Source organism: Rosa rugosa, chromosome 5 (genome assembly GCF_958449725.1).
Source record: "Rosa rugosa chromosome 5, drRosRugo1.1, whole genome shotgun sequence".
NCBI classification, from domain to species: Eukaryota; Viridiplantae; Streptophyta; class Magnoliopsida; order Rosales; family Rosaceae; genus Rosa; species Rosa rugosa.
In genome coordinates this window covers 24,605,072-24,631,615 of record NC_084824.1, presented here as the reverse complement: position 1 = coordinate 24,631,615, position 26,544 = coordinate 24,605,072, and the positions used below count along the sequence as shown (strand labels likewise).

Below are 26,544 nucleotides of genomic sequence, written 5' to 3'. Positions count from 1 at the left end.
ATTAAAAAAATAAAAATAAACATAAAATAAAATAAAAGAATCTCAGAATAAGGTCAACTCATAAAAGAATGTTGTACAGCTTGTAATAGATCATTCAACCAATATAAGCCCCGGATAACAATGTCTCAAATGCATAGAATTACCATATGATTCATATACAGTTAGTAATCCACTATTAGATGAATTGTTTAAGAAACTCCGTAGCCACCAGTCTGCCTCGTGTGTTCACTGACATCTTTAACTCACTAATCTCCTTATCAATATCCTGCAATTGAAGTAGCAATAGATTAAGAATCTTAAGAACAACCATAATAATAACCAATATCACATCTTTGATACTCCTCCACCTTTGATACCTACTAACCAGAACCAGCTTCAGACCAAAATGTTAAATATAAAAACCAGTGTAATAAAATGAGTAGTATAGCAAACTACTAGCTTAAAGGCCTCTCAAGACCAAAGGAAGTTCACAATGAATTTGCACGGAAGCTACCGATGACTATAAGGTCAAATGGGTAACTAGTAACAAAGATTCATGCAAGTTACGGATTCATTTGGCACATAAAAATATATTTTTACATGCACATCTTCGCATATTTGGGTGTTTCATAAATAAAAAAGCTGTTTCAAACAGGCATTTAACAAAAACATGCAGTTTTATACAGGTTTAGGTAGACTTGCCTCCATGAACTGTATAATAAAATCAATGAGCTTGTGCTTCTGCATCTCTTCACAGTGATAATTTGTTATAAGAAAGCTAATGTCATAACCCTGCATAATAAAGCAATAAAGTAAACATGGGGTGATTAGTTGCTGCCTACAACCCTGTAAATTCACATGTATAATTAACCACAGAAGTCAAGTAAATGCAAACCACTCCAGTTTTTCAAGCAGTATAAATTCACAAAATATTTTAACTCCATAGAAATTTACGTACCTGTACGGGCTTTCTTCTCAATACCTGAAATGCTTCTGCCCTCATTGACAAAAATCTAAGAAACTTTTTAGTTAGTATGTTTTCAAGTTCATCTGCCTGCTTTACCTATACAAGAGAGAAGCCAACAAAAAGGATATGAGGGAAAAGAGAAATGGGTTAATGAGATGAGAATTGTAAGCTATCCCAGAATTGGGAAAAAAGTACAGATATAATTATCTTGCTACCCGATTCAGAATGTGGCTTTTCTTCTAATATATAACACCTCAATTGAAGTTAAAAATCAGAAAACAGCAATGTGCAAGTAATCCACCAATGGTACAGTAAAAATCTCAGCAATCCAGTCATCCAGCTAGTGTAGTAAATATGCACCTTTTACCCAGAATCTTGTTTCTCTTTATAGGCTTATGACTGTGCAAACAATAATAGGATGATGATGCAAAATATCACAGCAAGAACATAAGGAAACCACAGCACACACGAACACAGAATTTTATAGAGGTTCGACAAAAACTTTGCCTACGTCCTCTGTGTGATCTCTCTTGAGAATCACTAGCACTATGGAGAATAACAACTTGATTACAAGTACTTATTGAAATCCCTATGCTAATCCCCAACCCCTTTGCTAGATCTCTCTATCACCCTTGGCTCTACCTGCCCCTGTGTTTATATGTAGTTGAGAACTCTCTGAGATCTCTCTTTGATCTCTTCTCTGATCTGAGGACACATTATATGAGCTCCCTGCAGCCCTATTTATAGATTATAGGTGCTGGTTACAAACATGTCACATTAGGATTCCTAAAACTATTAGAACAAGGAAAAGGAGCTAGCTTTCCTATTCCTAACTAGAATAGAACTTACTGTCCAGGTCTAAATTAATAGGAATAACTCTTCCTATTCCAAAACCCATTAGGATACTAGAAGAATTCCTGTGCGCACTAATCTTCATTTACCCATCTGGTTTTGCCTTGAATCCTAATCAACTTAGGCATATCAACGAGCCAAATTCACAACAATCTCCACCTTGGTGAGTTGATACCAAAATCTGATTGCTGCAACCTCCAGGATATCTTGTACTTCTTGAAGTAATCCTGAAACCTTCAAGAACCTTCACCTTGGCAAAAGTCTATTTGCCTCAACGCACCTCAAGTGAGGAGGTGCTCCACCTCAATCTCAACATGCTGTAAGAATGAGCAGGTTCAAGTAACACTTGAACTCCTCCATGGCAATGGTCCTGGTCAAACAATCTGAGACATTCTCCCTTGAATGAACTTTCTCAATTGTTATCTTCCTTGAGTTGACCCAACCTTCGCTGCGATGACCACGAACATCAACGTGTTTCGTCTCTGCTTGAAACACTTGGTTCCTTGTCAAATTGATGACCCCATTCTTCACCACAACTTCTTGTTGAATTCCAAACTCACTCATCAATCCATTAAGCCATAATGCCTCTGCGGAAGCTTCTGTTAGTGCCATGCAATCTACTTCAGTGGTAGACAACGTCGTAGCTGATTCTTTAGTTGCTCTACAACTCACTAAACCTTCACCACAAGTCAAGACATTACTTGTTGCAGGTCTTCTCTTGTCTAAGTCTCCTGCCAAATCTGAACCCTCATGACCAGCATTGCATGCTTGTTCTTGTTGTCTTTCAAACACATATCCATGCTCCTTGGTGTCTCTCAAGTAATACAGAATCCACTTCACTGCTTGCCAGTGTCGTCTACCCGGATTCGCCATATACTTTGACACAACGCTCAATGCTTGAGCTAAACCTGGTCTTTTGCAGATTCTAGCGTACATAAGACATCCCACTACTCTTGCATAAGACACATTCATCATCTCATCTAACTCCTTCGTAGATGATCTCTGCACACTCAACTGGAAGTGTGCTACTGGTGGAGAAGACACGGGTTCATATAACAACCATATTTTTCCCGCTTCTCTTTCCCTCCTTATCCTCACTCCTAGGATCTGTTGTGCAGCTTCTAGATCCTTTATGTCGAATTCCTTCCCTAGTTGTGCCTTTAACTTCGAAATTCTAGACATATACTGACATGTAGTCAACATGTCACCTAAATAAAGTAGCAATAGTAAAACCATACTATCCTTGAACACATGATGATAAACGCAGCTATCCGCTGGTGAGATTTGGTCATAATCGACCTTTACTTTCTGCGAATACTCCTTGGCCAATACTCGAGCTGTGAATCTCATGGCTTCCTTATCATGCATTCCTTCTGTTTTCCTATAAACCCACTTACAGCCAACCTGATTTCTTTCTTTGGGCTTAGGAACCGACTCCTGAACCAAGTCCTTCTGTATGGACTTCTTCATCTGTTCTAACATAGCTCCTATCCAACTTTCCCGTACATCATTTGCTATAGCTTCCTGATACGTGGTTGGATCTCCTAGACTCAAACTTAGAGCATACTCGTCTAATGCTACGCTTCTTTGGAACTCCTGCCCAAGTGACTGACGAACTGAGACGTTGGTTCGCAGTGCTAATTGCTCCACTTGAGCTTGTATTAATGACTGTTGTTGTTGCTCTAAGACTTCATGCTCGATAACCCCTTTATCATGCTCCACTTGCTCAATTTGCTCCACCTGAGCTGGAGTTTCTTCCATGATCCCTTTGGTTAGAGGAACTTCGGTTGCTTTCTCTACAACATCAGTCTTCTTCTTCACCTCACTTGTCTTGACTTCATCGAACGGCATTGTCTCCTCATCAAAAATGACATGTCTACTTAGAACCCTTTTCTTGCTGACAATATCCCATAACTTGTAGCCCTTTACTCCTTTCTCAACTCCGAGAAATATGCACTTGCGTGACTTTGGCTTGAGTTTGGTTTGCTCATTGTCGGAAATATGAGCATATGCACTACTACCAAACACCCTTAAGTTAGAGTAGTCAACTGGTTCTCCAGACCATACCTCCTCTGCACACTTGAAATCTAAGACTTTTGATGGTGACCGATTAACCAAGTAACACGCATGGTTAACTGCATCTGCCCAAAACGTGTCCGGTAATCCTGCATGCAGCCGCATGCTTCTTTCTCTCTGTAAGAGAGTTTTATTCATCCTTGTAGCAGCCTCGTTTTGTTGGAGATTCTCCTTCACCGTGAAGTGTCTTGTGATTCCTTCATCCTTGCAAAATTGTAAGAACCTTTTCATTCTATATTCACTGCCACCGTTACTTCTCAAATACTTGATTTTTCTGCCTGTTAGATTTTCTACTTCTGTTTTCCACTCCTTAAACTTAGTGAAAACCTCGGATTTCTCCCTCATAAAGTAGACCCAAATCTTCCTCGAAAAATCATCTAGAAAAGTAACAAAGTACTTGAAGCCTCCCATAGACCTTACTGGTGTCGGGCCCCATACATCTGAGTGAATATAATCCAGCAATCCTTTGCTTTTGTTCTCACAGTTTGCTAACTTGAATGCCACTTTCTGCTTCCCAAGAGTACGATCCTTGCAGAAGTTCAGTTTGCAAACACTGACACCTTCTAGCTTACCTTTCTTGTGGAGATCCTGCATTCCTCTTTGACTCATGTGCCCAAGGCGATGATGCCATAGCTCAGTCTTGTCTTTTACCTCAACAGAAATTACAACTCCCCCTATTATTGCAGTCCCTTGAAGCTTGTATAAGTTGTTAGGTTGAATGTCGCCCTTCATCACAACAAGTGATCCCTTGAGAACTTTGAGTCTTCCCTCTTCAGAACGATACCTATATCCGGCCTTGTCCAAAGTACCCAAAGATATCAAGTTCTTCCTTAACTTAGGAATATATCTTACATTCTCCAGCGTTCTAACAACTCCGTCATGCATTCTGATTTTCACTGATCCAATACCTAGGATCCTACATGGTGAGTCATCTCCCCTAAAAACCTCTCCACTGCTACTCTCCTCATATGTGTCGAACCATTCTCGGATTGCACACATGTGGAATGTACAACCGGTATCCAAAATCCAATTTCTGAAAGCACTGGAGCTGGATGTTACCACAAGGAGTTCACCGTCATCTTTATCTGGTTTGATGACTACATTGGCTGTGTTTGAACTCCCTGCCATCGCCTCTGCTCTCATCTTCCCTTCTTTGCAGTTTCTTTTCAAGTGGTCGGCAGCACCACATTTGAAGCAACCTATCTTGTATTTTTCCTTGGATTTTGATGTACCCTTGTTACCAGATTTATCCTTCTTACTCGTCAACTGACCTGTCTCCTTGCCCTTGACATGAATGCCTCCTTCTTGAGAGCTTTCGGTCTCCCTACTCATCTTAAAATAAGATTGAATAGCTTCGGTAATCTCACCGTACTTGAGAGAATCCTTACCGGAAACGAGTCTGGTGATGAAGTGCTCGAATGAAGCTGGTAAAGATCTTAGCAGCATAAGTGCTTTCTCCTCATCTTTATACCTCACATCCACCTTTGATAAATTGGCAACACAAATCTGAAATTTATTCAGATGATCCTGCAGATCCCTGCCTTCTTCCATCCGAAGACTATAGAGTTCGTCTTTCAAGAAGAGTTTATCCGCGTCAACCTCTTTGACATTGTCCAATGTCTTACTGCTGTCCATATTCTCACCAATATGAACCTTACCCGCGTAAACCTTCTTGAGATAATCCCATGTCTCTTTGTTGTTCATATTCTCACCGGCACTAGCCAATACATGAACCAATACATGATCAGCAAGATGTAGCTCTATAAAGCTCTTTGCCTTCTTGTCCATCTTCTGCCAAACCTTGTCTGCCATATCAGCTGCCTTATTCTCTATCCCAAGAATAGCCTCGTACAGACCTTGTAGAATCAGAACACTTTTCATCTTCCTCTGCCATAATGTGAAGTTATCCTTCCCATTCAACATAATGGGCATCACATTGCTGCCTGCGTTTGCCTTGTCATCTGCCATCTTAGAAACACCTTGAACCTGGCTCTGATACCACTTTGTAGTAAATATGCACCTTTTACCCAGAATCTTGTTTCTCTTTATAGGCTTATGACTGTGCAAACAATAATAGGATGATGATGCAAAATATCACAGCAAGAACATAAGGAAACCACAGCACACACGAACACAGAATTTTATAGAGGTTCGACAAAAACTTTGCCTACGTCCTCTGTGTGATCTCTCTTGAGAATCACTAGCACTATGGAGAATAACAACTTGATTACAAGTACTTATTGAAATCCCTATGCTAATCCCCAACCCCTTTGCTAGATCTCTCTATCACCCTTGGCTCTACCTGCCCCTGTGTTTATATGTAGTTGAGAACTCTCTGAGATCTCTCTTTGATCTCTTCTCTGATCTGAGGACACATTATATGAGCTCCCTGCAGCCCTATTTATAGATTATAGGTGCTGGTTACAAACATGTCACATTAGGATTCCTAAAACTATTAGAACAAGGAAAAGGAGCTAGCTTTCCTATTCCTAACTAGAATAGAACTTACTGTCCAGGTCTAAATTAATAGGAATAACTCTTCCTATTCCAAAACCCATTAGGATACTAGAAGAATTCCTGTGCGCACTAATCTTCATTTACCCATCTGGTTTTGCCTTGAATCCTAATCAACTTAGGCATATCAACGAGCCAAATTCACAACAGCTAGCTATACAGAAGTAACCTATTGAAAACTTCACACTACATTAATCTGAATAACCAGTAGCTCCCAAATCTGCTTGCAGTGGAAGCGTAATGAACAATTGTACATCTCTGAAGTCTAAACTCTATGTTCATGCCCACATAAAGGCAGAAAGTGCACTCTATGTTAAAGTAAATGCACCTCTTCATTATATTTTCCTTCAAACACCTTAACATTCCCTGACAACCAAGGTTCCCCACAACTATCGCCTTTTTGATCCTCCAAAAACAGAACGTTGTCTAACAAATAACGATACACAAATCGCAAGAATCAGCAAACTCATCCTCGCAAGCCGTGATTTGCATGCATATTAAGCTTGTTGATTCCAGGAATGAGAAGATGGAATTGTAGTCAGATTGAGTGCACTTTCTGCCTCTTCTCTTAACTACATTTTCTTTAGCGAAAGTAATAATTGGAAATAGTGTGTTCTGGGTATTGTTTTGCCAGAAGTTTACATATCACTTAAATATAACCTTTACTTATTTTTAACCACTTCATCATTTACATATTACACGTTATTTTGAAGACTGTGAAAATAGTAATGTTCCAATTAGTTGGTTAAAATGTAGACATTATCCACCAATAAGGCTCACAGACAGCATAAGTACATATAGTTGTCCACCCAATATACACCCTTTATAAAACAGGTTTATTGAGAAAGGTCTATAACAACTGAGTGGAAAGATACAGTTGTCTTTAGGTTGTTCAGACAAGCAGACGAAAGAAACAAAAAATCCAAGCAAAATTAGTGATTTATTTAAACAATTTCAAACTCAGAAATGCCCAGTTCCAACTCTCACTTAAGCATTCAAATATGGATACTCACCTTGAGGCTTATACGAAGGGAATTAATAGATGTCTCAATCAAGCATTTTTCAGCCTCATTTCGACATATCAAAACCTGTAATAGCAATTCCATGACCAAAAGACTGATGTCAAACTCCTGGAGAAAATAACCTTAACAAGCTAGGTAACAAAATTCTTTTTCCAGAATTTCTGAGTTTTATGTGTTCACTGACAATTATAAAATCCTGTAAGCTGTAAGCTTAAACTATGAAGTAGATTAACTTTTCAGGTGAAGACCAAATTTCGTAACCTAGAAAAAAAAAACTGTTCCTACTATATGGCATGAATACTCAAAGTATGTATCTACAAGAACATTAAAACAAAAATGGAGAGGAAATGCTCAGGATGTTTCCACTTTATTAGCTCTAACTTCCGCCTTTTATATGCCTGTTTAACTCTGAAATTCTTCATCCCTACGCAGAGAATTTGTCTGAAAATGGTAAAGATATTGCTAATAAAGCTTAGGCATGAATGGGAACTATCTTTGCCAAACTTTGTAACTGATACAACAAAGTTTACATATTCCAACATGCTTATTTAGATCAAGTGTGGAAAAGAAAAACGAATGTGAGTCCTCCAACAGCTCAAGGCATTAGGAACCACATATATTGCAATAAACCAACTTTTTCAAACATAACCATTATAGTAGGAAGGTTGGGACAGGAATACTATTTTTTTACTATATCAAGATGGTTCTCACAGGATTTAGCAGAAGTTCTGGGCTGGTCCTGCAAAAAATGAACAGAAGATTACAGCCTTCCTCACAAAATAATTCAGTCAACACTTGTAAATGGCACTTTAACTTTCAATCATATATCTAACAATGAGCAACTAGGTTGTTCTATGAGACCTCGTTCAATCTGCATGCATACTTGCAAAAGCATTTAGAGTGACATGTTTTAGGCTGAAAGCATGTGAGGCATCATAGTTTTACCCCTACCTCCTGACAAGTTACTTGATTGTCTAACTTATTTCCTATTGAATGCTTACTTAACCTTGCAAATTCTATATGCCATTCTAAAACTTGGCATATGACTTGAACGTAAACAACTCGACTCACATATATCTGATATTCATGCCTGTAAAACATATACAGTGAGACAACAAGGAAAGGAGATGTCCCAGGAGATGTGGTTCCCCACACTGTATAGTTAGAACCCAAAATATCAAGATTTTGTGATGATAACATTGTTTAAATTCCAATGGAGTTCGGCAATGGAGTCTATTAAATAATAATGGCACAGTATTCAAATAGGGTAATATGCCGCACAAGAACTAGCTCACATAATTTCTTAAAACATAAACTACAACAAATCCTTAGTTGAAATTCTTAATGTTAATTTAATGACATATAACAAAAAATTATTATCCTTGTGTGTCCACAGAACCTGTTTGCCTTTTTCTGTTGTAACTCATACAAAATGAAAATTATAACTAAAGGGGAAGCTGGTCTAATATTATTAAGATCAAAGTGCAGCTGATGAACTTACTTTAACTCAACTTCTGGCTTGTTATGCCTTTCAACTTCTTGACAAGGAAAATTCTGCAGGTGCCATACATCACAAGCCGTTCAACAGGCATATGATAAGAAGATGACTTTTTGAGAGTGACAGATATATAGACATAGATATATAGATATAGATATAGAGATAGAGATAGATAGTACCTGCAGGCACATTGCTGCATCTAGAGTGTTGCGTATACAGGTCAAGTACAATCTCAAAGTGTTTGCCTGAGACCAAAAAGCGAAATCAAAATCACTACCCATTACTGGAATCAGGTGAATTAAGTTAATTCCAGCCACAAGTTGAGAGTAAGATGTAAAAAGATGAAAGCTTTATGAAACAGGACTATGGGGAAACAAAGGAGATTGTACCGCCAACATGAAGAAGAACAATCTGAAATGGAAAAGAGAGAAAAGAGTAAATGGGATAGATCGGATGGCTTACCATTGAGATTGAGATTAGACCAACTGCCTCCGAAATCGTAGCGAGATTTGAACAGGGAATCAATTATGAAGAAGAAATGGGGAGAGGCAGAAAAAAAAAATAAAAAGAAAAAAATTGATCCGACCTACCGGATTCGAACCAGTGACCTAAGGATATCTGACGGTTTTACCCACTACAGTCCTCCGCTCTACCAACTGAGCTAAGGTCGGTTTGTTAATGAGGGGGTACAATAAATTATATATCTAAGTTAGGAAATCAATTATAAATTAGGAAGGAAATCAATTATAAATGATGTCGTGTCATCATCTCAATATCAAATTTTTCGATGCTACAGTCATTCCACTTGGCATATGTGACGGGTTATTTTTATTGGTCCACATCATTCCTACTTTTTCTCCTCCGTTAAACCACCCATAACATCTCTCCCTCTGTTATCTCTTATCGTGAAGAATAAGAACAGAGCTTGAACCTTAAATCCAATCCACAAATTGAATATATGATATCTAAATTGATCTATAATCGCGTCACTTTAGATCGAGTGAGTGGAGAAAATGATATTCCTCCATGTCTATTGTTATATATGGAAGAACTGATATCCAAACAAAAAGGAAGAAAATTGATGTGAAAATCCAAAAGAAGGTGAGAGAACTCTTCCTGGATTGTTATACCCTTGATCATGTGTGTTATTTTTTTTTTAAAAGATTCTTAAGTAGAACAGACGTGCCACATGGCGGTACGCCCAACCAATCATTTTGTTTGTCTTTTTCCCATGAAAAGTGCAAGGAAAATTGAATATATGGTACTTAGTACGATGAGTGGTGCTAGTGTGCTACAGATCCCAAATTTCTATAACAAATAATGTGGCATTTACATTTGGGGAAATGATAGCATATTACATTATCTAATTTTTCTTTATTTCAATTATTTTTATTTTGAAAAATAAAAGTTCAATTTTGAGTGTAGAATGGCTAATTTAAATACATTTAAATTGTTGTTTCCTTTTAGCGATTAGATCATAAAAACTAGTCACTCTGGACCAGCAACACTAGTATGAATTAGTTAACAACCATTTGTCATTGATAACTCATTGCGGATTGGAAGATAGTGTGTTGAAGTAGTTTGATGAATATTCCACAGTAATATGCTAGAGCTCAAAATAGGGACTCTGCTAACCGGAATAGTTGTTGTACATCACTATCAGTTTGGGTTCCGAATTCAACATAAGCAAGCGGGACTATCAAGGCTTGTGGAATCAACAAAAATTTCTCATGGGAAGCTTCATGCCAACTCATAACATCAAATTCATGTCGAGAATCGAAAAGTTCACACTATAAATATCTTAAAGCGTGATGAAGAATCAACGGTAAATCTCACTCACATGCATTAACGATCACGTACATATTAACTTGTCATCAGAACTTTTCTCACAAATTGAGGCCAAACCTTGATTGCCCGACGTACATCCACTGACTTCCAAGTCTTTACGACTTCACCTGCACAGAAATTTAGACTTTTAATTTGTGCCAATTTTCCACAATAGAAACGAAGACATCAACTTCTATATTTATTCGTGCCTACTATACACGTCAGGTGTCTCCTATATAAACACAAGATAGTATTTGCTTCTTCACAGCTTGCTTGCCAATCACTTGATTTGTGTTTATTATTGCCCCATTCATCTTTTTGGGGACTTTGGCTGATCTCAAGCCACATCCCGAGCATTATACGAAGCTTCCATTGCTGAAAAAAATGAGTAATGACTGGCAAAGCACAGCCGCCTTTAACCCGATAGTGCAGAGAAAGAACAGTGGTGCTACATCTGTTAGCAGAGGGAAGGAGCTCAGAGTGAAAGAAGAAGCAGAAGATGAGGCTATTATTCTAGATGATATCTTCTTCTTCTTCCACACTGAGCTCCGATCCTTCCCTCTGCTAACAGATGTAGCAATGCTTTTCCTTCTCTGCACTATCGGGATGAAGGTGTCTATGCTTTGCCATCCATTAATGCTCATGAGTTCTTCCAGACTGAGCCATTAGTCTGTGAGAGTCATCTTTCTCCATCATTTTCTCTCTAACTTCTTCATTTTCGTTTAGATTCATCAGCGTTAGACATAATTGTGGTTCAATCGTACTATCTCAAGATGGTATCAGAGCCGCAGATCTAAACCAGTGGCCTCTGTTCATCGTCCTCCTGCTGCGCTAGAAGTCGGTTTTGCTCGTGATTGATCATAGAACAATTTTAATGATTCTTGCCAATTTCGGTCATTAAACTCTTACGGTAGACGTCCAGGTCAATGCTCAGCGACAGATCAACAGCAGATTACACCTCAGGAGGATAGCAGAAGTTCCAAAATTAGAAGGATAGCAGTCAACCATGCATTCTTGCATCAGGTGAACATGCCATGCTTGACCGCCTTGACGTTGACATTTTTTAGCACAAGTGAAAAGTGCACACTGCCAAAAACAAATATAGTAGAAAGTACAGGATTGGATTTTCTGGTTTGTAATATGCCACTACCGAACACGAATTAGAATTCGAGTGGCACGAGTAATTTTTGAGTTTAATCATCACCGGTGGTTTACTTGATCGAATCAATCTACTGGTTTCTGTTTAGAAATTTACTTTAGCCTAAACACTAACAAGTATCAGATCTCATCTCTCATGGGAGAATGACAATTTACTGCAACTTAAAAAGAAAAACGAGTTGAGCATGTAAACCCAATAAGCACATTAAATTCAGTGCGATCTCAGCAAGAACATTGTTTTTTAATTCACTTCATTTCCCCCTGACAAACTACAAAGCATGTAATGTACCGATAGGGGTAGCAAAGCTTCAAACTTAAAGTTCCACTTCGACCCCTGAAGCACCTTAAACAATTTTCAGTTCTTTGAACACTTTGGAAGGTTTTACTTGCTTGAACGTTACAACCTGAAGAAATGTAATAAAGAAAGAGAATTCGAGGTGATTGCCTAATAACGGTCCGCCGAGTAGAAACAGGAGGTAAATAAGTAATCTCCTCATTTTTGGTCTAACAAGTACTCTCCTCAAGGTCTGCTTAAATTTCATCCTCCTCGAAGGGATCTCGTTCTGGGTAGTCACCGACCTGAAATTTGATAACATTGCAGCATCGTTCAAATCCATATTGAAATCATGCAGTAAGTACAGACTACAGAGGCTGCTAACAATAAAGAAACAATACATATGCTATGGTAAAAAGTTATTGTTTCAAACTAACATGTAAAGAAATGACATATCACGTGTTTAACTACTCCACCACTCCAGAGACCACCTACAGAATTTCATTGATTTATGTGGCCTTGTAGGCCTTGCTGCTTACACCCCCGCATTAGTTGTAAGACAGTAAAAGTGTAATATTCTTGTACCCCTCAGAAGCACAATAAGGTATTTTCAACTTGATCAAGACATCATTGAAAGAATAATTCCTAAGCTGACTCCACTCCTTTAACTGCTTCTTCTTTCTCTACAGATCCCGTTGCCATTCATATGGAATTCAACATGAACAATGGGACATATCAAGAAGGGAAATACTAATTGCTAGCCTACCCAGGGTTATCCCCAAACTAATCTTCTTTTCATGAATGATTGGATGTCATAGATTATAGCACGTTTAGAGGCAGACCTAACAGGTCATATGAAAGTGAAAACTGACACATTGATGTTCCTTGTCAAACAACCAATCAAAAAAACTATAATATGCTTTATATAAAGGAAAATCTTTCCTTTGATAAAAAAAAAAAAAAAAAAAAAAGAACACAGATAAACTGTATTACATTTCTTTTCTAGGTTAAAAGTTGTTTACATACCTTGACTTTGTCGGGTCGAACCACTGCGCCGTGAAGAGGGGGGCAATTGAAGTAACGAGTTCCTTTCACCCTGGGATATGAAAAGGAGGAGTCTCAAGATTCTCAACCAATATGCAATACCAATTTAGAAGACGCAAATTCAAAATCTCTACTCATGCTATAGCAAAATGCAAGCATTTCACCATGATTATTTGATAGCATACCAAAGGTCTCCTACTAGTAACAGACACTGATTTCAAGAATATGAGGTGGTGAGGTGCAAGATCTGGAGTGAAGAATACTCCAGATTGATCAATACCAGGAACACATTCAGTGACACGAATGGCTACTGCCTGGCTATATCTTTCCTTCTGGCAAGTAACAGAGAGCCCTAAACACTCCAGCACATTTACAGAAGATTTAATATGAGAAAATTTTCCATTATCTAAACAAAACATGACAGTTTATCTCTTTCTGTTAGTAGTAGACCAATTTCCCGTACTACTTTCGCCAGTAAACCAAGAGTCTATGAGTTATTTACCATTGCAGATAGGAATTTATCCTCTAGATAAATTCATGAGAATAAAACACTGGGACACACACTAAAGAGATAGCGGGTACTTATATATTTATTTCATATTCTAGCTTATAGCTAAAATTTTCTCGGCTAATGCCAATCACAAGATAAGCAGTTGTAATTAACATCTGTTGTTATAATTTCTTCACTTAAGAGCACACAATATAAAAAATTAAAGCAGCTCATTTTTCACTAAAAACTAGTGGTGGCCACTAACTCCTCTATATTGAAACAAATCAGTGGGAACAGTATGCACCTCCAGACCCAGAAGTCTAGTCTTTGAGGATAGGAATAGACATGATTCATTTCAGATCCGGTACGAATCAAGAGCTAAATCTTTCTGATTCTTTTCTAATCAATGCCATTTTATAAATGTCATGTACATCACAGCATATAGGGTTCTTCAACTCATAAATGTAGAGGAAAAAAAATTAACCATCAGTAATTTACATGCTCATTCTACCTGGTAGACAATCATTAGATACACATAAGATGGTAAACAATATAAACCTTGTAATGACTTCTTTAATTGTAAGGAAATAAGACATTGGTGGGAGCTAGGGGGATGAAGAATAGAAAATTGATACTATTGGCCAATGAGAAGCCAAAATCATCTTATGAATCATGCTCACTTACATGCCATCGTGCTTTCCCAATGGTTCATCATATTGAACTCCAACCCAGAAACCAGGAGCCAAAGATTCTGCTCGGCCGACAAATTTAACAACACCTCTTTTGTCCCCTGGTTCAACTTGACATCTATCTCCTACCTACAATGTATTAAAAATTAACCAAAAAAAAAAAAAACTGTGTTAATAACAATAGGCAAGCTAAACACCTTTTTCAAATGAGAAAGATAACACTATTTGATGTATTCATACACTGAAGAAAATGGCAACTAGATCTGGAAAATGACCCCACTAAACCACAATAATGCCTGAAAATAAGAAGGTTGAAAAGTAAACAATGTTTTCCATTCACCACCACTGAATAGTACAGCTTAAGGAAGAATTTATTCACAGAATTCCTGATTCTTTACATCCCTTTTTGTTTAGTCTTTCTCAATTATCTCTATTCCTTTTAAAAAGTCACAGGTATCTTTCCAAGAACTTAAATTCTGTTGTGATATTTCAAAAACTACCCAGACCTACAAATGAAAAAAAAAGCGAAAGAGAAGGTAACTGACCTTAATATTCGCACAGAGGTCTTCCATGTAGTTGTCTGGTATCTACAGAAAAGTTAAAAACAAATCAATAAACTTCACACGCAAGGCTGACTAAAAACGAACTTCTATTGATTTGATCCATGGTTAACAAAGGCAGATAGCAGCAGTAGGGATTAAACTCATTGTACAGCTAACATGCAAATTAAACAGATAAGACGGAAGAAGCTTACTTTATTATCAACAGCTGATGTATTCTGAGATGCCAATTTGTCCTTAAACTTTTTATAAGTGCCTGAAAAACAGCATGAAGATGGAATTTCAAAACAATACACTCATAGTAACAGTCTCTTCAAAACAAAAGTTCATGATCTAGAGTGTGCTAAATACACTTCTACACCATTTTATTTTCATCCTGAAATAACACATTATCTAAATATGAGGAGCAGGCAAAATTTACTGACAGAAACAAAGTAACAAAAATAAATGTAGTTTCTAATTTGAGAAAGCTTACCGTCGCGTTTCTCATAAGCTTCCTGGGAAATCGTGTACTTCTCCACCAACGACGTGTCCTCCAGCCACCCGCCGGAGGTCACCGACGACGGGTCCAGGTCGATAATATGTAGCCGGAACCTTTCAAAACACAGTTCTTCACACAAATCAGAAATTCAATCATATCAAAATCAAATCAGAACAACATAAAAGAGAGCAAACAGAGTGAGTGACGGACCCGTCGAGAGGGGAATAGAAGCCGAGGGGTCTGGAATTGTCGGCGAGATCGGCGACTTTGGTGTTGGCATCGTCGTAGAGATGAAGAGACATGGAATTCACAGAAGTGCCGCATTTGCGCCATAGCTTGTCTTTCACGGCCTCCACGGTGCTCTGCAGGGAGAACCGGATTTCCGCAGAGAAGGTCTTGAGGTTGGAATGCGTCACTCGCAGTAGTACCGATTCGTCCGTTTCGATCTTCTGCAGCCGAGACGCCATTTCGCACTCTCTCTATCACCTGATACTCTGGCTGCGAGTGGCTCTCAGAATTGGCTTAGCTTAGCAATGCGACGGTGGCGGTTACTAGATCTGGGTTAGGTACTCACCTGAGCACCGGAGCCTTCTGTCTCTGTCTCTCTTTTTCTTCTTCTTCTTCTTCTTCCTTAGGCAACAGTGACAGTGATCAATAGCAGCTTGTGAGTCGCAGCTGGTCAGTTTGATTTCGGGTTTGGGTCCAAAAACGGGTCGGGAATGTAGAGCTAGTTTTGGGTTAAATTTATTTTGGGGTTGAGGCCCAATTTAAGTAAAAGTACAGGTGTCCATACATAATTGGTCAAATGAGGAGGGGATCATATTTTACAGTCATTCAAAAAGAAATAAATAGTTTGAAGCAGTTTTTTTCCAACATGTATGAGCAAAAGCTTAGTAGTATAACTGTTATAGGGCAGCTAATCTACGACTCACACGGCCAAATTTATACAGAAATTGAATTGTCGAATATAGCATAAGAGTCCCGTTCCAATGGTCAGCTGCTGACCATGGAACTTTTGATCACTACCGTCCGATTGAAATCAGACGGTTCACAGCTCTCTTCTCCTCTCTCATTACTTAGCTGTGAACCGTCCGATTGAAATCGGACGGTAGTGACCAAAAGTTCCATGGTCAGCAGCTGACCATTGGAACGGGAAGAGATATATTCGATAACTACATCTAACAGCTCCCCCCATCCCAAATAGATAGTTGAGACCGCAAGTAATTATCGTCTCAAATTGATTCTTTAAGTCACAGGGAGGTAATCACAAAAAAGTTAAAATCTTGAAACTTGTATTTTATGATTCCTAAGTCCTACATTTTATTTCTTATCTATAGGAAAGATCAATAGCTGCTTCTAACTTCTAAGTCGCAGCCGGTCAGTTTGATTTCGGGTTCGGATAGAAAAATGCGGTTTCAATACAAACTATGCAAGAATTGAAGGTAATCGATCAGCATCGACATGTATCAAATTAATTATAAGACAAGAATGCACAAACCCAGTTTTGGTTTCAGAGAAAATGGAGAAACCCACAAACAGAAACGAAATCTGCGTCAGAAACATAAAAAAACATTCGCAGAAAAAGAGAGAGAGAGAGTAATAGTACCTGATGTGTGGATCTTGCAGAAAAAGTCAGGCGTTGAGCATTATTGCGTTGAATGTTGTAGGATCCCTAAAATTGTCATTTCATAAATGAATCATAGACCCGACCCGACCCGACCAACACTAATATATAGTCGAGACTCTCGTGAGAGATTCAGGACGCACCGAGATTAAAGAAAGTGGGAGTTGAAGAGTGAGAAGCTCAACTTCTGAAGCAATGCGAAGGTAGCTAACTAAACCTTCGCTCCGACTTTAAACATTTCTGGCAAAAGCCAACTGAAAACGATCTGAAATTTTTTTTGGAATTGATTTTTGATGCAGAGCGGGGCTTTATAATCGGCAGCATGCGAAGCAAGTGGGAGGAGGAGCGAGTGTGAAGGCCAAGGTTGGGAAGCTATTGCTCGCCGTTGTCGTCCTCTTGATCTGCACCGTTTCCTTGCTCTTTACGTCCGCCTCCACCAGTGGCGGTGCTGCTGGATCTGGCTATCGCTCTGAGGTTAGCGCCTTCAATTTTGATTTCCAGAATTGCCGTCTGTGTTTATAGGTTTCTGTGATTAGTTTTATGAACATTTTCCATGCCTGGAACCCTAATGCGGTGGTCTGTAAGTTGAAATGATCTTAGTGCTTGAATGATTAGAATTAGGTTGCTAGGTATGCCTATCATGTTGAAGTAGTTGTTAAGTGCTAGTTGAGATCTTTGGTAGCATTCAAATAATCCATAGGTTGTTTGGTAGTGGAGGAACTGAGTAGTATCATTGGTATGGATGAGATTGTTGAAATTTCTGATCAATGAAGGATGTAATTAAGATGATGATGATGATGATGCAATGTCTTTGAAGAGGTTGATTAAAATGATTGATTTAGGAGAAGTTCAATTTTATATAAATCAAGAAAATATAATTTTAGACAAATTAATCAGGTCACATCTATGGAAAAAAAAAAAGACATAAAAAGAACTGAATTCCAAAGTACCCATCTGAGATGCGTTTGAGGATAAATCAGCATCTCAACGTTACTAGGAGTTTTCTACGGTGTACTTTGTGGCGGCAGCCCCGGTGAAAAGAAAAAACTTGGTAAGAAGGAGACTGAAGTGAAGTTATACTCATTAGAAGCTTACAAATAATCATACAAGTCTCCAATAGGGAAGAAAGAATGTGTTTTGACTGTTACATCTTTCTTTCTGTTCAAAAGTGTCTTCAAAGTTTCATACAAGGAGGATGATCTTCTGTTAATAGAATTATCAAAATAGTGGATGTGTATTCTACTTGTTTGTTGAAAGTTAGACTCTGAATTCTCTTAGCATGCATATGCAGATCAATTTGGAAAAACTTTGGAGAAGTGCTGACTCTGGAGGTTGGAGGCCGTCATCAGCTCCACGATCGGATTGGCCTCGTATGACATTCTTTTTCTGATGAATTCTGTCCTTCTAAAAAGAAAAATTAACAAGTGCACTTATGTTTCTATTTTGTGGCAGCTCCACCAAGCGAGACTAACGGCTACCTACGTGTGCGCTGTAATGGTGGTCTCAATCAACAACGTACTGCGGTTTGTATCTTTTCATTTTCCCCTATTTTCTGTAATTCCATATTTCACTCCTGTTCTTACAAGTAGATATTTTCTGTCCTCTCTTGGACGGTTTAGATCTGTAATGCAGTTCTGGCAGCAAGAATAATGAATGCTACCCTTGTGCTGCCGGAATTGGATGCAAACTCTTTTTGGCACGATGACAGGTATTTTTCAATTGTTCTGTAACCCTTAATTAACATTAGAGATCTTGTTTCACCTGGCACATTCAAATTCCTTTTCCTGAACTACGAGTTTGTAAGTTTCTGATTGTGGCCATTAAACCAAGAAAGATGAGATAGATAAAACTGTGACGGGCGCAAAGCTATATGGTATATGTATCCCATAGAGTAGGCCTCCTTAGTTACTGGTTTGTATAGTTTGGCTATCAAGGAGGAATTGGTTGCGTATTTTTTTTTTTTCTTTCAGATAGAATTTCTTCATAGGAATGAAGTAATTAAAGCTTACATCATATAAACATTTGATGACTATGGCCTAAACTTTTCCAGTTTATTCTGTTAGTTGAGCTTAGGAACACTCTTCTCTTGGGACTTGTATGAGAGAAGTTTAATAGTTACAAACCAATCAAAAGATTTTCTGGGAAACAGGTTGACACAGGTTGATTCCTCTGCTTGAGTTCTCTAGCTCTGAGTTACAGTGCTTACAGGTTTAAATAGGATATAGGAGATTAAGAAAGTTGAACTTTGTTCCCTTGGAAATGTAACAGCTTATTAGATGGGCTAACATCAGAAATGACCTTCTTCCCTGAATTTGAAGTCTCAAGTATACCAAAAGAAGAGATCTCTTTGGTCTATATGTAGGATAGCTCAGCTGTCTTTGTCCACCGTTCAGTGGTGCACAAGAGGTTAATAGATGCAACCATCGTAGTTTCTTTGCTCTAAATAATGTATAGCAGTTTATGTCAAGAACCTGGCTAAAAGTTGTTAAATGGTAAATTAAAGATGCAAAATTAATGCATGAATGCATAATCCTGCAGAACCTTTGGCATGGTCATATAACTATCTCGCTTCAACTTCTTAAAACATCATAAACAATAAATAACTTCACAAAGAAAGGATTTTGTTTTGAGGAATTGTGAGTAACGTGTCTACTATGTTCTTTTTTCATGCTTGTTGTATAAACAGTATAAATCATTGAAAGATTTTGACTCAGTGTTGTTATCTTTACCACGTGTAGTGGTTTTCAGGGAATCTATGATGTCGAGCATTTCATCAGGTCATTAAGGTTTGATGTAAAAATTGTAGAAAAGATGCCCGAAATTCGCAAAAATGGGAAGACCAAGAAGATAAAAGCTGTACAGGTATAAAATCCATATTTGTTTTCATTACATTTTATAATTGGAAATCAACTAGACTTTTCAATAGGTGAAGTATTTACTCTCTCTTCCTCTAAACCATGTTTCAGCTTCGACCACCAAGAGATGCTCCTATCAGTTGGTATACTACAGATGCTCTTCAGAAAATGAAGGAGCATGGGGCTATCTATCTAACTCCCTTTTCACATCGTTTGGCGGAAGAAATTGACAACGCCGAGTACCAACGGCTGAGGTGCAGGGTTAACTATCATGCTCTGATATTTAAGCCAAATATTATGAAGTTAAGTCAATCGATAGTTGATAAGCTCCGTACACAAGGTCACTTCATGTCTATACATCTTCGTTTTGAGATGGATATGCTGGCATTTGCTGGGTAAGATTTTGGTACAATAATTGACCAAACGGTTTTTTTTTACCTTTATTGTCAACTCATTTACTAGTTTCTATTATTGATTGATAGACTGACTAGACTATTTTTCTATACGTCATTCCAACTATTTAGCTTGCATATCCAGACAAGGGATATCTTTTTAGTTCATGAATGAAATTCAGAGGTTGAGAGATAATGGCTCTGACAAGAGTATACCATTGGGTATGATGGTTTTGCAGGTGCTTTGATATCTTTAACCCAAAAGAGCAAGAGATTTTGAAGAAGTATCGAAATGAAAATTTTGCACCAAAGAAGCTTGTTTATAAGGAAAGAAGAGCAATCGGAAAATGCCCATTAACTCCAGAAGAGGTGATATTGTCTTCTTCTTAATGTTCTTTTGGCTATGTGGTCCAGAAACTTGTTTTGATGTTGGACATCAAGAATATAACATCATCCCGGATGGATATTACTTAGCATCATTATCTTGTTATGTGTTGCTTTCCATTTTGTGATAGCAGGCCATAGATGCCATTTCCTCTTCATAAGTACTAAAGTATGACCATTTTCTATGCAGGTCGGTCTTATTTTACGCGCAATGGAATTTAACAATTCTACCAGGATATACCTAGCTGCTGGTGAACTATTTGGTGGGGAGAGATTCATGAAACCATTCCGTGCTTTGTTCCCTCACCTTGAGAACCACAGTTCTGTGGAGCACTCAGATGAGCTACCAGAGAACACCCAGGGATTAATAGGGTCTGCAGTGGATTACATGGTTTGTCTCCTCTCTGATATTTTTATGCCTACATATGATGGACCTAGCAACTTTGCCAACAATCTCCTTGGACACCGCCTCTATTATGGTTTCCGGACCACAATTAGACCTGATAGAAAAGCCCTTGCTCCAATCTTCATTGATCGCGAGAAAGGACGAAAATCAGGTTTTGAAGAAGCTGTTAGGCAAGTGATGCTAAAAACAAACCTTGGCGGCCCTCACAAGCGGATCTCACCCGAGTCTTTCTATACAAATTCTTGGCCAGAATGCTTCTGCCAAACATCTCCAAAGAATCCGGCAGATAAATGTCCACCAGATAATGTTTTGGAAATTCTGAACAGCCAGTTAAGTCAAGAGAATGATGATCCGGAATCAAATTCAACATCTGTTAGAGAGAGATGATACAACAACCTCAGGATTTGTAGTTGCTGATAGCTCCTTTCCCATACTATAGATTATTGAAGCCCTGTGTGCCTGAAGGATAAGGAATGGGTTTCTACAATCATGCTCTGCCTTTCAGGTGATTATTGTATTCGTGCTTTTGACACTGGTATATTTTGATGTTCTTCTAGATCAAACAAGTGATGGCTTTTCAGTAAATTCTGATTTTCTGGTTTCATCTTTTGGTAATTTGAAACAGGCTCCATCTTGGGCATTTGGAGGTAGGGTTGAGTTTATCTCGGGGTTTATATCACTGTTCTTCACAGTATGGACAAAGAGAAGGGCAAGTTGACAATATTTGATCGACCTCTTTGTATAATGATCATCTTATAGTATTACTTCACATTACCAAAATCCACTATTGGATTATTACTTTGGTATACTCATTCTAGATTTGACACGCATTGTATTATTCACTTTAATATAGTTTTTGAAAATCTAAATTGATGTCTAAAATTGTTAGAATGATGATTGAGGGGGGAGTAGGAGACCCCATTATTCTATAGAGGATCAAAATTAGATCAATGACTGATGATATATTAAATGATGAAGTACTATTCTTCTGCTTAATTTTCTGTTTCCATTGTTCATAATTACTCTACTTAGAGATTGAATTCAAACTTCCAAAGAATCAAACATCATTGAAATTCAACATACCATGTAAGACGTTGATTAGTAAACCAAACTATATAGAGTAAGTTTGCTAGTTTGCTGAGTGGTTTTGGTATTGTCCTCAGGTCTCGGGAGTGGGTTACAGTAATTCTCTCCAGTTCTTGTACCTTCTCTCTGGTAACTGAGGTGTGCACACAAAGAAAGGTCTCTCTCGTTCCTCAGGTGGCCGCACGTAGAAACATTGTCTGGACTTCTTGTTGTCACATTTCTGTTCCAAGTTGCGGCTCATATTCCCTCACTGTTTTCACAATCAGATTCACATCTCGCCTGCATTCAGCCACTTCCATCATTTCTCTCTCCGAGGAGGTCACCTCCTTCCTCTTGATTTACTTTGTTTTCGGAATTCGCAAAATTCGACATGGTCCAGTCCCTGCTTAATCTCTATGGCGCTTCCTCTATCAATTGGATCTTTAGCTGCTGCTCTCAATTCTCCAATGAGAAGTTTTATATATACATCCCCAATTACTTAATGCACATGTCTATATTTTTTGCCATCGAACTTTCATCTATACCCCTTATTAATAAACTAGCCTCCTGGCAATTGGCATGCGCTCCGCGCTTGCCAATTTACTTTTATAAAAGAAATAATAAAAATAGTGAAATTTTTTTGAAATAAAAAAAAAGTGAATTTTATGTGACCAAAAAAAGTGAAATTTTAAGAAAATAAAAAAGATAAAGGTTGAGGGCAGCCTAAGCGTTTCAAACGTGGGAGTTTTTTCCTTATCTTTTGTCTATCATTTCTTGGGAAAATAATTGGTTTGATTTATTTACTATTTTAGCCTTCTAATATAATTTTTATTTTCTAAACAATTCAATTAACAAAGGGCATAATAGGAGTTTTAAAAATTTAACCATGTGAAGTAAGAATTTGCTTAATATAATAGATAAACAAAAATAAAAACAAAAAACAATCTACAAAAATAAAATAAGAATTAAATGCTCTTTTTTTGTTTTTTTTGAACATTAAATGCTTTATATATCAAAATAATAATTAAATATTTTTTTATAGGTTAAATTTTCTCCTCGTCTTCGATCATGATACAATCGACCTACCTCTCTTCAAGATCATACACGAACGTTAATGATAAATGAAATAATTGTAGTTCACATGAAGAACTAGCAAGTAATCAAATTGGTTGAAACATAATGAAAGAGGTTAATGAGGGAGTCAATTTTCAGTCAAATCTCATTTTTTATTTCCTTTCCAATCTCTAATTACAAACAAACAACACCTCTATATGGAAAATGAAATTAATTCTAATTTCATACCATGATTTCCTGCCATCCAAACGGGGCCTTAGAGGCATCAAGTTTTTCCACATTGTGAAGGTCATTAAAAAAAAAAAAAGAGTTCAGATTTTTTTCTTAAAGTTTTTCTCATTTATTTGTTTTCCTTTATGGATTAAATACTTGTTACTCCTCAAACTTTTGCCTGAAAAACAGTTTAGTCCCTCGCCTTTCAAATTAAACTGGATAGTCCTTATTCTCTCTAATTCTCACACAACAGGTCCAAAATGATCTGAAATGGCTATTATGCCCCTCATTTTCTATTATTATTATTATTATTTTTTTTTTCTCTATTTTTTTAATTTTTCTCCCCTTTTTTTATACTCTCTCTCTCTCTCTCTCTCTCCCTCCCTCCCTCCCTCTCTCCCTCTTTCCTGGCCACACGGTCTCTCTCTCTCTCCATCGACCTCTCTTCTTCTTCTCTTCCTCTGCCATCACCGGAGACCACCACTTCCAGCCACCATCTCACCAAAAACCTAAACTCTCCCTTTCTCTCTTCTCAGCCGTGCGTCCTTCTCTCTCTCCCCTGACCTCTCGCTCCCTCGCTCCCTCTCTCTTCTTCTTCCCTCTGCAACCACCGGAGAACTCCATCTCCGGCCACCATTTCATTTCTTCTGCCATGTCTAATCTACCAACTCAAAAATGATTTTTTTACTTACATTTATCAAAGTACGGATCAAGAATAGGTTTGAGCACCTCCCTGCAACAAGCCAAGCATGAAATCTACTCCGCCTAATCATGAGTAAAGCACCAAACTAATCAACCTGAGTCTTTTCCCGAAAAGATGAACCCAAAATTTCCAACCATTTACGCATCACGCACATGAAAAAACAATAAATTCAAGCACAAAATCTACAGAAATCACCGAAGCGATTGAAGCAAAACAGCAATCGAATACGCATAAACAGCCATCAAATACATGAACAGAAAGAAGAAAAAGCATCGAAATAACAGAAAAAACGCGTAAGGCGTAAGCCAAAACAGCAAAAGCAGTAGATGCCGATACTCACAAAGCAGATAGAACCAGCCATAGAACCTAATAGACAAGTCTGAATAGTCTGTACAAGAGGGAGTGAATGAATCACAGGAGGATTTGCTGCCTACAGACAACCAAATTGAACCCAAATTTAGCTAAAATTTCCGAAACACCAAACATTCGATTAATCAATTCATAAAACAGGAAGATTGCCTAATAGAGGCGGTCTGAGGCTCCAGCAGCCATGAGCGGCGGAGCTAGCTTCTCCCACGCACCAGCGGCGGCGCGTGAAGCGCGTGCGGCGGCTCTGGTCAGAATCGGAGGTCGGGAGTTTGGGGTTTCGAAAGATAGTGTAGCTCCGACTTCGTTTATGGAGGTGTTGAAGCTTGATTCGAGCTGGAGACTAGAAATCGAAGGCATGCAGAGCCGAGAGCTTCGGTGATGCTCGAACGGTGTCGTCAGGCGTCGGCGGGCAGATGGGTTTCTGGGATTTGGATGCTGGATCGATTGGAGGTGGCGGCGTGATGAAATGGTGGCCGGAGATGGTGTTCTCTGGTAGTTGCAGAGGGAAGAAGAAGAGAGAGGGAGCGAGAGGTCAGGGGAGAGAGAGAAGGACGCGCGGCTGAGAAGAAAGGGAGATTTTAGGTTTTTGGTGAGATGGTGGCCGGAAGTGGTGGTCTCCGGTGATGGCAGAGGAAGAGAAGAAGAAGAGAGGTCGAGGGAGAGAGAGAGAGACCGTGCGGCCAGGAAAGAGGGAGAGAGGGAGGGAGGGAGGGAGAGAGAGAGAGTATAAAAAAAGGGGAGAAAAATTAAAAAAATAGAGAAAAAAATAAAAATAATAATAAAAATAGAAAATGAGGGGCATAAAAGCCATTTCAGATCATTTTGGACCTGTTGTGTGAGAATTAGAGAGAATAAGGACTATCCAGTTTAATTTGAAAGGCGAGGGACTAAACTGTTTTTCAGGCAAAAGTTTGAGGAGTAACAAGTATTTAATCCTTTATTTATTTATTTATTTAGATGAAAGTTTGATGAAAAAATGAGACAAACAACTATAGGAGGTGTGCATTAAGTAATTGAGGGAGTGTATTCAAAATTTCTCCCTGCTTGTAAAAGAATGAAATAACGATGTCTGGATTTAATCCAATCCTATTCGAATTGGGATTTAAAACCTTAAACCCGATTGGTCCTTCTCCTATTGGCAGCTGTACAGTACAGGCCCCAATGACAAGTCCTGCGTGTAAACCACGCAATTATTTCCTTTTTTTTTTTTTTTTGATGAACACGCAATTATTTCCTTGCATTCACAAGGAATTTCCCTTTTTTTATTATTATTTTAATAGCTTCGTTACAGATCCTCCAAATCTATAAATAGGGAACGCGTCTCCATTTTTCCTCTACTTCATTTTTTCCTCTCTCTCACTCGCTCTCTCTCTCTCTCTCTCTCTCGGTCGCTTAAATTCGTCAATTCGCTTTTGCGAGGAAGAGTTAGGGTTTATACTTTATACGAGAGCTCTGCAGATCTGAATCTGATCCGAGATCGATGGATTTGAGGTCTGAAATCGATCGCCTTTCTCGCAAGCGCAAGGAGGACAATCTCCGACGCGTCGTTGAGACCTCGAAAGGAAATCTCCGCATCTTCGCTCTCGCTTCCTCCTCCTCCTCCGACCACGGAGACAACGGCGGCTCCAGAAAACGCATGAGGCGAGACCGCGGCTGCAACGCCGTCGTTTCATCCACCAAGCCCGCCGCGGAGCCCACCAGGCCCGTCAGATCCGCCGTGAAACCCTATGACGACGGTGGGGATCTGAATATCGGGGAGTTCGAGAAACACACAAAGGGCATCGGCATGAAATTGCTGATGAGGATGGGATATAACGGACGTGGACTCGGCAAAAACGAGGAAGGTATTGTGAGCCCAATTGAAGCCGAATTGAAGCCCAAAAATGAAGGTCTTGGTTTTGATTACAAGGAGGGGACTAAGCTGCGGCGGCGGCGGCCCACATCGTTCGTGAAAGCCAAGGTGGTGCACAAAAGTGTCGCTGGTGGTGACAACGATCACAAGAAGAGCAAAACAGAAATAACAAAAAA

General features: G+C 38.6%; 3 protein-coding genes and 1 non-coding gene across 4 annotated transcripts; 1 reads left to right on the top strand and 3 right to left on the bottom strand.

The window, feature by feature from the left end:
* Positions 1–27: 27 nt before the first annotated feature.
* LOC133711412 (actin-related protein 2/3 complex subunit 4) lies at positions 28–9,189 on the bottom strand. The gene is made up of 7 exons (XM_062137543.1): positions 9,088–9,189; positions 8,912–8,964; positions 8,122–8,149; positions 7,402–7,476; positions 938–1,042; positions 682–771; positions 28–265 (listed from the first exon to the last, which is right to left on the bottom strand). Exons 1-7 carry the CDS (start codon positions 9,187–9,189, stop codon positions 176–178), a joined length of 543 nt encoding a protein of 180 aa, XP_061993527.1. The 3' UTR covers positions 28–175.
* A 299-nt stretch (positions 9,190–9,488) lies between these two features.
* On the bottom strand, positions 9,489–9,579 carry TRNAY-GUA (transfer RNA tyrosine (anticodon GUA)). Its single transcript is given in 2 exon segments — positions 9,489–9,524; positions 9,543–9,579. It is a non-coding gene; the product is annotated as a tRNA-Tyr (tRNA).
* A 2,524-nt stretch (positions 9,580–12,103) lies between these two features.
* Positions 12,104–16,189, bottom strand: LOC133708865 (tubulin-folding cofactor B). The gene is made up of 7 exons (XM_062134421.1): positions 15,642–16,189; positions 15,426–15,544; positions 15,145–15,206; positions 14,936–14,977; positions 14,386–14,519; positions 13,194–13,263; positions 12,104–12,472 (listed from the first exon to the last, which is right to left on the bottom strand). Exons 1-7 carry the CDS (start codon positions 15,896–15,898, stop codon positions 12,425–12,427), a joined length of 732 nt encoding a protein of 243 aa, XP_061990405.1. The 5' UTR covers positions 15,899–16,189; the 3' UTR covers positions 12,104–12,424.
* Positions 16,190–17,102: 913 nt separating this feature from the next.
* LOC133708864 (O-fucosyltransferase 1) lies at positions 17,103–22,093 on the top strand. Its single transcript, XM_062134420.1, has 10 exons — positions 17,103–17,258; positions 17,355–17,529; positions 18,347–18,425; positions 18,508–18,578; positions 18,675–18,763; positions 19,794–19,917; positions 20,022–20,305; positions 20,542–20,671; positions 20,877–21,597; positions 21,718–22,093. The coding sequence occupies exons 1-9, from the start codon at positions 17,251–17,253 to the stop codon at positions 21,477–21,479; spliced, it is 1,563 nt and encodes a 520-aa protein (XP_061990404.1). The 5' UTR covers positions 17,103–17,250; the 3' UTR covers positions 21,480–21,597; positions 21,718–22,093.
* The last annotated feature ends 4,451 nt before the right edge of the window (positions 22,094–26,544 follow it).